Genomic DNA, 11,721 nt, shown 5'->3' with positions numbered 1-11,721 from the left:
TTTTTCAATATATTAATGAAAATTTTCAATTTTTTTGAATTTCATCTATGAAGAAATAAACACTCTATTATGAGATGAGATGGATAGAGTATTAAACAAGTAAATAAATTGCTCCGTACATCAAAGATGATTACCAAATCATTTTATTAAATAACACTAGAATAAAAAAGGACATAAAATAACACATGAATGACATACATTATACAACACAACCATTACTTAACTTATCCTTCCAAAACCTAAGCACCCCTTTCCCAATTAAAACGTACGTACGGAGTACTAACATGCATGTAACATAAAATACTAGCTAGATACCTTAATACGGAGTAATAATAATGTTAACGTAATAATGTATACATAATGTATCTTAGCTTGCTTAGATTAATTATGATAATTAAGTAACAATGATCATCTTCTTCTGGCAGCAGTCTCTCTTTGTGCATTGAAGTAGACGACGGCTACTGGGAGGCCGAGGCCATTTTCAGCAGCAAACCTCCTAGTGTTGAAACAGTCACGCGACGACGGTGTCCTCACTGTCTGCCTTCCTCTTGTTTGCTTGAACAATATGAATATGTACCTATGTATTCCAACCACCGGCTTTGGTGTTTCATAGCAAACTATTTCTTTACCTACATATATTTTCAAAAAAAATTTAAACACATTAGATTATCAAAAACAATAATATTTTTTGTAAATACTATTTACTAATTAACTAATACTTGTACGTAAAAATTATATGCTAATTAAGATGATTAACTAATATTAATACTTGTACTTTTATTTATGCTTATATTTGGCAAGGCATCATATACGAGGAATGTTTCTAAATAAGATAAGAGTTATCAAAAAAAAAAAAAAAATACTTGGTACGTAGAAATTCTTTGCCATTAATAAGTACTATTGCTTTAATTTGTATTTCAATTTGTAAAGTTGTTAATGTGATTAAATGAAGTAAATTTTCATTGGACTAGAATTCTTGAAGATGCAAACCAATGACATGAATGAGATATTATTCAACTTTATTTAGAAGATATTATTCAAAATGAAGGATTGTTCAAAGAAAATTCTAGATGTCTACATCAAGTATTAGCACTTGCTTTACTTGTCCACTATTAGCAACCACGCGACATTACTAGTTCAAATTTCGTTGTGAGATTAAGACTTACCAAATGTAATATCAGTTGTTCCAGGAATATCTGTCACAATCCTACAAGATGTACGGAAAGAAATTAAAATATGAGACTAAATCACAATTAATTACTTCATTCTAAGAGAAGAGTTGAAGAAAATAAGAGATATTTGGTGGGTTATTATAGAATTACAAACCAATGGAGATGTTCTCTTAGGTATGGATCGCTAGGACTTGGAGCATCTGGGTCTACCATGATCTACAAAACGAAACCATAACGTATCATCAGAACTATTGATTAGTATAGAAATGATTAAAGTTGAAATATAACTTGTGTGTCCATTTATGACTGTATAACATATTTCATAACAATGTGAACTTGTGTTTATAATGTATACTACCTCCGTCTAGATACAGTTGTCACATTATAATTTAGATTAGAATGTTAGTGTAACGTACAACAAAGTCTGGGAGAGCATTATTGGCTTCTTATCTTTTACATGCAACATGTAATTAAATTCATGCATCTATATATAGTTACATACTTAGCAAAGTATTGTTACAAAGAAACTTACCAAAGTATAAGCGGACCTCATGTCTTCACCACCAATCTCGACTCGAGGTTTCGATGCAACAACAGCAGGCATAAGCTCATGGCCATTGGAAACTTGCTTGCTTGAGTTGTAAGTCACATCTAACCTCACACTTGGGTTGAAAATGTCAACCACCTCTCCTATAACTCTTCCTATTATCAAAGGTTCTACACCTCTTGCCATGATTGAGATAAAAATATAACTAAGTGATGAAATATTAAGTAACAAGTTACAATAATATGAAGAAGTAGTATATACTAGACAAATACAAGTTTCTTCTCTTTTATCTTTGGTGCAATATAATGGTTATTACCTACATGTATGGCCTTTTTATAGACACAAAATTTAGAGAGAGAAAAAGAGAGCCCAAAAATAGGGAGCTAGTGAGAGAATAGAATTTCAATTTTTTAGAAGCTTAAAAATATTTTAGAATGAATTTTGTCCAGCTATCATGAAAAAAAGAAATAATAACACACGTTTGAATAAATTCAATAGATGCAACAAGGTGAGACAATATGTAGTGTTGGAGATGCCCTTTTTTCTTTTTGGAAATCTCTCTTACCATAGCTAAGATACCCTTTCTAGTTTTGAATCAATTATTTAAGATAAACTCGCAGTTGATTCTAGTGGTTTGGGTTTAAAATCTAACTTTACGTGTTTTACTTTACGTGTTTTACTTTACACTTATCCCTATATTAAGTCGATAAAATCTTTGGTTTGCATATATTCAGGCCAACACATACATACACATGAAATAAGGCTACAAAGTCTGGTGATCTCTGAGAGTGTTTTATTGTAGTCGTGAATATAATAAAAGTAAATCAGAGTGCAAGAATCTATTTGTCAATGGCCTATTGGCTGTTAAGAGTGGAGAATTTACTTTTTGTCTAATTAAAAATCATTATCTTTGGACGAATAGGAATTCAGCTTTTTGTTCATAAAACATGACTTTGATGAAAAAATATCTTATCAAGAAGCATGGGATATGTTGCTAATCATATAAATTACTCATGCAAAAGAAACAAGAAGGACAGCTACTTATCTTATTAGGGGATGCTTTACTTGATTTGGTAGTGAAAAGACTTGTTTTTCTAATGTCATTTCTTAGTTTATTGTTGGAGAATGTCAGGGAGAACCAAAATTTTCCTTAATAAGAACAATAAATTTTTTACATTATTTATTATTTGTATCATTTTTGACAAATTAAACATTTTAAAATGTATTTTGGCTTATTTAATTATAGGTTATTATTATTATTATTATTCAACTTGGCCGGTTCATGCATATGTTAAGACTTTAGAGTCATATTTCATGTACATCGTCCAATCAATATTCTTCTCCAAGTTTAAGGCCGCCAAATCAATAGTCATGCTATTGTAAATTAACCAAATTTGTATGGGAGTGTTTCTTTGTTTTTTTTTAATTGTTGTTTAGAGAGCCACAAGGATGACTGGATGAGTGATGAGAATCGAACCAAGGTTCACTAAGCTAAGGACTGGGAGGAAAGCTTTACCCAATCACTCTCTATGGTAAAGGACGTAATTTATCTAAGATTATAAAAGAGAGAAAGAGCTAAAGTGAAGACAATTATTTGTGGGAGGTAATATATCCAAAATTGTATTGCAGGTATTAGTGTCTAGAATTTGTCTCTTGGATACACGTACACTTTGATGAGTAACATTTCTCTTTCTTCTTAAAAAAAAAAAGAGGGAGTAAATTAATTTCATACAAATGCAAATTGAAGTTCTAAATCATCAAATAAATATAAAGAGGGAATATAAATTCCGTACATTATTATCTCATGTAATTAGAACAGTGCAATAACCAATTACTTGTATAAAACATCCTTCATAGAGAATTACAAGTTGATCAAGTTGAAATACTATTCTTGATACTCTTGTTAAATAACTAATACGAAGTACAATTAAACTAATAATAAAAACAAACAATAATCTCATTAAAAATTTGTATTCGAGGTAACATTTGTACGTAATAGGGACATGTGAAGTGATATATTATAATTTGTACTTGTATAAGGGTATACTAATCACAAAAACCACCTAATACATACATACTGAAAACGTTATAAATAAAGAACAACCAAAGTGTACGATAAACAATCGTACGGACAGTTCTAATGCATTTTCAATCTACTAATTGGGAAGTAACCTAAGTATAATGTTAAGAAAAATGAATAGTCAACTTAATCGATCTATGGTAGCATCAAATCTACTTTGTATTGGAAGTAATTAAAAATACAATTGCACTAATACAGACAATAATCACGTTGTGTCATAGCAGTTAGTACTCAAGATTTTTGACCAAATTCCGTCTAATTTATTAATTATTTTATTTTCTCTTTATGCTAGTATAAGAGATCAGATTTTAGTGTTAAAAGAAAACAATTTTAGTGTAAAGAACAACCGAACAAGCAATAAAATGTACGTACATAAAATTCATCAAAGTGTTACTTTGTAATATTAGTTTGTATTTTTACTATATTTGTTAAATGAATTTACTTATTAAAATTATTTTAAGAATTTAAGATTGAAATTCAGCGAATAATTTTTAGGGAATTTTGACTTTTACCACCTTCAAATAACCACTTAATTGAATTTACCACCTCCAAAAAAAAAAGATTTACTTTACCACCAACAAAAATTCCAAAACTTTGATTTTACCACCAACTAACAGATCCCGTCCATGAATCCGTTAGTAGGGCCCACCTTTTTGATGTTTCTTCTTCATCTTCCCCGATTTCCATATCAACCAAGCCGGCAACGAAATTAACTCACCGTGATTGGTCGGAATTTCGTGTGGGGGCAAGGGAGGGGTCGGAATTTGGTGTAGACTAGGGATGTGGTCGAAATTAGGTGGTGGTTAGGGTTTTAGGAGTGCGGATTGGTGGTGGCTTGGGTTTTAAGAGTTGTTGGAATTAGGGGGGGCTATATGGGTGGTCGGAATTTGGTGGCTAGGGTTTTGAGGTCCGAAATTGGTGGAGAGGGGGGTCGAAATCGATGCGGTGGCTGTGGTTGTGCGGTGCGGTTGGGGGGTTTCGGGGGTCCTTTGGCAGGTCTGATGCGGTGGTAGTGGTTAGGTGGTGGGTTGATCGTAGCGGTTAGGTGGTGGCTAGGGTTTTGAGGTCGGAAATTGGTGCGGTGGCTGTGTATGTGCGGTGCGTGTGGTGGTAGCTGTTAGGTGGTGGAATTGGTCGTAGCGATTAGGTGGTGGGGGCAGGTAGCGGTTAGGTGGTGGGGGCAGGTAGCGGTTAGGTGGTGGGGGCTGGTCGTAGCGGTTAGGTGGTAGGGCTGGTTGTAGTCGGTCCGGTGGTGGGGGTCCCGACGGTGGCAGCAACCACCGGTTGATGGATGAGGATTTTTTAATTTTTTTTTTGTTTTTATTTTAAATTTTTGTTTAAAACTTACCCAATAATATGGTGACACGTGTGCAAGGTAGGCCCCACTAACGGATTTATGGACGGAATCCGTTAGTTAGAGGTGATTGGTGGGAAAATTGATGTTTAATTTTTTTATGAGGTGGTAAAGTAAATCTTTTTTTTTTGGAGGCGGTAAATTCAATAAAGTCGTTATTTGAAGGTGGTAAAAATCAAAATTTTCTAATTTTTAAGCTGAAGTGATAATCCGATCATGGAATTAGTCTTCACAAAACCAACATTCCTCAATCATTTTCTCAAAAAATCTTCTAGTACATCTAATTTAACATTTTATCGTGTAAATCAATGATGAATTAGAGGAATCTTCTATAAGAAAGGATCTTCCAATTCATAAAAAGGTTATATCTTCTTATCAAAATGGAAAAGAATTATGTTTATGGTTTTTAAAACACAAGATATATAGTTCTAAAAAGTAACTAATAAAAGAATCAAAAATGTCAATAATATTCCAATAATTATACCTTTTCCACAACATTATAATAAGTGAATAGATGCTTAATTCCTTTAATATACGTGCCATGAGTCGTTGCAGGGACACGTATGAAGAGTTTTTTACACTTCTGGAAAAGTTGCAAGAAATTGGCAACTTCATATGGTAATTAAAGTTGCCAACGCCATCTATTTTCCTAGTGATTTTTTGACTGTAATTTCTTTATCAATGTCTTCATTATTTTACACGTTGCTTTATATGCATGGCTCACTCAACATCTTTAGGTTTTGTTCCATTCACCATATTTCGCATGCTACATTACTTGTTCTTATTCCAAACATAATTTATGATATAGTCAAATCAATGTAACTAGAAATAATTACGTTATACTGATCAATTTATATCAGATCAGATCAAATAATGTATCGATTTTCTTACTTTTAAAAATAATGTATTCATTATACTTATTACTACCCAATGCACATTATACAATACGAATTAAGTGTTATCGATCTTTTAGCACACGTTTCTCTATAATATGATAAGCTTTGCCGAGAAGAGTTCAAGCCCTAGGAACACTTGACTCTGAATTAGTGAATGAGGTACCCTTAAAAAATGAATAAATAAAACAAAGAGATCGAGACAATAATATTTAGACGCGGTATGGTAATGTCCATTATTATTGGTGTCGTACTCAAAGAACAAGTCTATTTAATTCTTGAAAAAAAATTAAAAAAATAACCTCAAATCATATTTTTACATGCATGATTATTTTTATCTTTACAGTATAGTTGCATAAAGAATGAAAGATATATCCAACGGTAAAAACTCAAGATAATGGTGAATATTGTAATCCATGTTTATAAATAGTTGTGACTGACTTAAATTGGGAAGAATGCAGCGAACAAGTAATGTTCCTGAATGGAGTCTCTGCTTATTCCCTCACAAATTGTCTTTTTGTCACAAACGAACAACAATATAATTTCATAATTAAACACATAATTTGTCTTAATGCGCACCATGATGTGACATTTTTAGCACAATTTTTGTTAATGGTATCAACTTTTTTCTCAACTAATATGGTTTAGCACTAGACGACCATCCATATATGTTATTTTGTTGTTAATGTCTGCTAATACATTGTGCACATGATAAGCTTTTTAAGATGTTATACAATTATATATAAATATGGAGTCAATTATATTCTTGTGTTTATTAATATGTATAAAGTCTTTTTTATGTCTAGTTGTTCATAAGCTGTATAACTTTTCACTGTGATATTGGCCTATATTTGAGATCGAATCATTTCTACAATTTTTTAATATGGAGTTGTATATTTTTTTTACTTTTGGGACATATATTAAAAAACAAGGTAAAACTACAAATCTCCTATAAAGATTTACTTATCACACTGAAAATGAGTAAATTAATTGGAAATTTTTAGAATGACTACAATAAAATTGTAGCTATTGCAGTAAATAAAATCTCAGCAGTTCAATAATATTTGACTTATCAATACCGTTTGTTGAGATGACTTGGTACTTTAAATATTATGCAAAAAATATATATATAATAAACCCTCATTGATAAATAAAAATCCCCTTCAATCGATTTTCTTCTCCAATCTGCTATTTAGCTCCTTATCTTTATTTAGTATCGATCAAATTAAATGACCTTGAGGGACACATGCATTTACTTCAATTTTGGAAAAAAAATTTCGAAATTGGCCCAAAAGCGTGGATATTATAACCTTAATTTTGGACAATAATTGGCTATTTTGGACCTGAAAAGGAAATAGCAAGGTGCTTCCCATAGAGCACAAGATACCCCATGAGTGCATTTAGGTGGTTATTGGAACCGATCACTTTGCCTTAAAAAATTTAATTTATTTGTTTACAACTTATGCCCCTATCATTAACTCAAGGCCACCACGAGCCTCTATATGGCCAACTAGTAGTCATAATTATCATATAAGGCGAGAATCATTTCGGTCGTATGCCATGAGGTTCCATGCATTATTTTATGACCCTGATATGCATCCCTACAATCCCAAATCTTTTCGGCACCAGCTTCTAAAACCTCCAAAATTGGTCTAATGTTAAGACCGTTTTGACTCTCAACAATTCATTATATTTGACTAATCAAGAACGTTTAATTTGTTGAGATGACTTAGATCTTTAAAAAAAATGACACCTAACCCTTCTCTTTTGTATTCCTTCCTTCTTTATTTGATTGCTATGTTTATCTAATTATAATGAATTTCAAGTTTTAACCCCTTCTCCTCTCTTAATTGCATTCATTCAGGGTTACTTAAGTTATTTAATTTAATCCCTTCTCCTCTCATAATTGCATTTCGGGTTCTTCTTGTTGTGGGTGGACCGTGTGGTATACCCATTTTGTAACTTAAATAAAGGTGTAGATGATGACTATGACACTTTTCACAAGGGTCGTTTTGTTGCCATTATAGAGGATATGATCCTTTATAACAAATTAGGCTGAAAACGTGATATTTATTATTACTTTAAAAGAAGATAGAGTAAACATTAATAACAACATTACATGCATAATCAAAAGCACTAGTACAATAATCCTAATGAGTTTGATCAATAATGTTAATTTTTCTTGGGGTAAAGCTCAACCTTCCTTGTAGAGTTGAATGATATAGTCACCTAACATTCCAATGTGTCCTTTTCTTAAAATTCCCCAAAGCTTCAATAATAATGAACTTATAAAGCTCATTTTCTTTTAATTAGAAACCAAGAAAATGAAATTTAATTGTCCAAGTTAGCCAAAGATTAGGATAAATATTGTTGGAAAGTAAAATAGTGACCTTAAGAAAAGTACTTTCACATAATTTTTTTTTATAAAAAGCAAACTTTAGGCAAAGTAAGTGAATGTAATAGTTCAAGTTATCAGTCCAATCACATAGCACTTAAGATTAAACAACAAATAATTTGTAGCATGCATAGTAATTTTATGTAGGATGACCGACCAATAATAAGCCAATAGGTGAGTAGTATTGGCTAGAAAGTTATAATTTTATGTACGATGAGGCAGCTTAAAACATGGCCAAAGTCAACAATTTCAACTCATTTTTTATACCAACGATGATTCGTTTATTGGAAGTGGACAAAAAAATACCATGCATTCTTTAAGTACTTTAACGTCTCATTAAAGAACAATAACTTTCCAAATTTGTAGGCAGTAATAGATGATGGTAATAATAATGCTAGAAAAGTCTTCTTGTAATTAATCATTAACAAGAATGTATTCGTGTCAATGTACGACTGAGAGAAAACAGTATTAAAATTTCCTTTGTTAAACCTTTTGAAATCTCTTGACAATTTTTGTTGCTTGATTGTTATTGTTTAAAGATAATTTCTTATTTTTACTTGATTGATTGGTTACAAAAAGTGTAACCGAGATAACATTTACTTTAAATACTAATGGTACGGAGTAATATTATATCTTGTGTGAAAAATGACTAAAATATCCTAGCTTTCAAAAAATAAAATCGGTAAGATACGGAATTACGGAGAGGGTCTCAATCTATCACATGAATTGGGGGGATAAGGATTCGAACCCCCACTACTTAGGGGAGAGTAGAGCTGTAAATTCACGTATTCAAGTCGGGTTTGGGTCGCCAAATTAGGTATCGGGTTAAATCAGGATCACGTTATGTCGGGTCAATTTAGCTTCAGATCAGGTTGGGGATGGGTCAATTTCAGTTCAATTTATAATGGGTCGTTCACCTTTTCGGATATAGGTCGGGTTCAATTCGAGTTAAAATCATATCGGGTTCAATTTCAGGTTCGAGTTGTGTTGAGTCGGGTTTGGATGGGTTAACAAGATGGTACATTCGGGTTCGGTTAGTGTAGAGTCGGCAACTGGTTCAAGTTCAATTCTAATAAATATCGATGTGGCCAAGTTGAACTATATAATTACGCCTTCCATAATTTGATCAAGCATCATCAAAATTTTATTAAACCTATATACGAGTAATAAAAAGTTATATAAGCTTAACAAAAAATTTTATTAAATCAGATTAAGGGTTTACAGAATTATGCCAGTATTATAAGCTAAATAAAAGGTGAATAAAATTTTATTAAACCTTCCATGACTCGGGTTCATGTTTTAATTGGGTCAGGTACTAGTTCAGGTTCGGATTGTTTTCAATTTGGGTCGAATTAAATTCGGTTGACGGATAATATCAAGTCGGGGGCAGGTTCGGGTTCAGGTCATAAAGTATTGAATCAAATGGGTTGTCGGTTAAGATCTGTTAGGTTCAAGTTAAGTTACAGGTCACTAGTTTCACCCCATTGTTCGAGTACAGGCTAAGTTCAGATCTTTGTCCGTTTTTTACCGCTCTAACTATCATCCACACTTTTTAAGGAAATTTTGAAGTTTGGGGGGCCGGTGGCAAAAGGGGTTAAGACCCTAGGGGATATATCTCGGGGTCATATAATGTCATTTGAAACCATATATGATCATTATATGTTGTCATAAACGTACGTGATATACTTGAGTTTACGAAATCACTTCAAGTTGTGAACAGGTAAAATGACTGTTTAAGGGCAATTGGATGGTTCCACCGACCAAATTTGACTCCCGGAAGATATAAGGGACCATGGTAAACATGCAATTTTTATTTTCGGGCTAAAAAAATGCCAAAAAATTATAAAATTAAAGGTTATAATCCAAGGTTTTTAAGGAAATTTTCAGGTTTCGGAGCCCGGTGGCGAACAGCCTTGAGATGCTAAGCGATACATCTCAAGGTCATATAATGCCGTTTGAAACCAGATATGATCATTACATGTTGTCATAAACGTCCGTGGTAGGCTTGAATTTACGAAACCACTGCAAGTTGTGAACGGATAAAATGACCGTTTAAGGGCATATTGGATGGTTCCACCGACCCAATTGGACTCTCGAAGGCTATTAGGGACCATGGTAAATATCTTGGTAATTTTTACTACCGGGTGGAAAAAAGGTCAAAAAAATTACAAAATTGAAGGCTATAATCCACGCTTTTTAAGGAAATTTTGAGGTTTAGGGGCCTGTGGCGGAAATCCTTGAGAACCCTAAGGGATACATCTGGGGGCCATATAATGCCGTTTGAAACCATATATAATCATTATATGTTGTCATAAACGCCCGTGGTAGACTTGAGTTTACAAAATCGGTGCAAGTTGCAAACGGGTAAAATGACTGTATGAGGGCATATTAGCTGGTTCCACCGACCCAATTGGACTCTTGGAGGGTATTAGAAACCATGATATAATTTTTATTTCCGGGCGAAAAAAAGGTAAAAAAATTACAATATTGAAGGCTATAATCCACGCTTTTTTAGGAAGTTTTGAGGTTTTGGAATCCATTGGCGAAAAGTGTTGAGACCCTAGGGAATATATCTTAGTGTCATATAATGCCGTTTGAAACCATACATGATCATTATATGTTTTCATAAACATACGTGATAGGCTTTAGTTTACGAAATCACTACAAGTTGTGAATGGGTAAAATGTAACCGTTTAAGGGCATATTGGATGGTTCATGTAGACACCTAAAAATGTCTCCCCAAAACCAAACTCGATGATGAACACCTTTCACCGCCGTTATTGGTCGGGTTGAGTATTTAATCTTTTTAGTGCTTAAATCCATGTTTCTATCCAATACATTTCATAAACCAATTCATTTCCTAGCTCATTTCCCTAAACCATAACTTACTTTCCACTTTCCATATCCACATTACAAAACCGAGATGAACTGATTTTATGGATATATAATTTTGATCCAATTATTATTTTGTTGGATAGGTATTTCAATAAGCTTTCCAACCATATATCATAATCCCAATTCCGAGCTATAACGAAAAAGATATGAGCAAAACACTAAACTCGGCCCAAAACTGACACCCTTCTACTAAAACGGCCATATCTTAAAATCTAGAAATTATTTTGACCTGATTCTAATTGGGTTGGAAAGTAGACTTGATAATCTTTTCAATGATATATTATATGCTTTATTTCGAGTTACGGATCAAAAGTTATGATGAAAAACGCGTAAAAAACTGGAATTACCGCGCAGCAGCTAAAATGCCGCGACGCGGCAAGATCTG

The 11,721-nt window shown here is 32.9% G+C and overlaps 1 protein-coding gene across 1 annotated transcript; it reads right to left on the bottom strand.

Moving 5' to 3' along the window:
• Nucleotides 1-408: 408 nt before the first annotated feature.
• Nucleotides 409-1,908, bottom strand: LOC145608811 (CEN-like protein 1). Its single transcript, XM_081664406.1, has 4 exons — nucleotides 1,705-1,908; nucleotides 1,327-1,388; nucleotides 1,167-1,207; nucleotides 409-629 (listed from the first exon to the last, which is right to left on the bottom strand). The coding sequence occupies exons 1-4, from the start codon at nucleotides 1,903-1,905 to the stop codon at nucleotides 409-411; spliced, it is 525 nt and encodes a 174-aa protein (XP_081520532.1). The 5' UTR covers nucleotides 1,906-1,908.
• Between the last annotated feature and the right edge of the window lie 9,813 nt (nucleotides 1,909-11,721).

This window comes from Chenopodium album, chromosome 23, assembly GCF_948465745.1.
Source record: "Chenopodium album chromosome 23, dcCheAlbu1.1, whole genome shotgun sequence".
Lineage (NCBI taxonomy): Eukaryota > Viridiplantae > Streptophyta > Magnoliopsida > Caryophyllales > Amaranthaceae > Chenopodium > Chenopodium album.
This window is presented reverse-complemented; position numbering and strand designations above follow the sequence as displayed.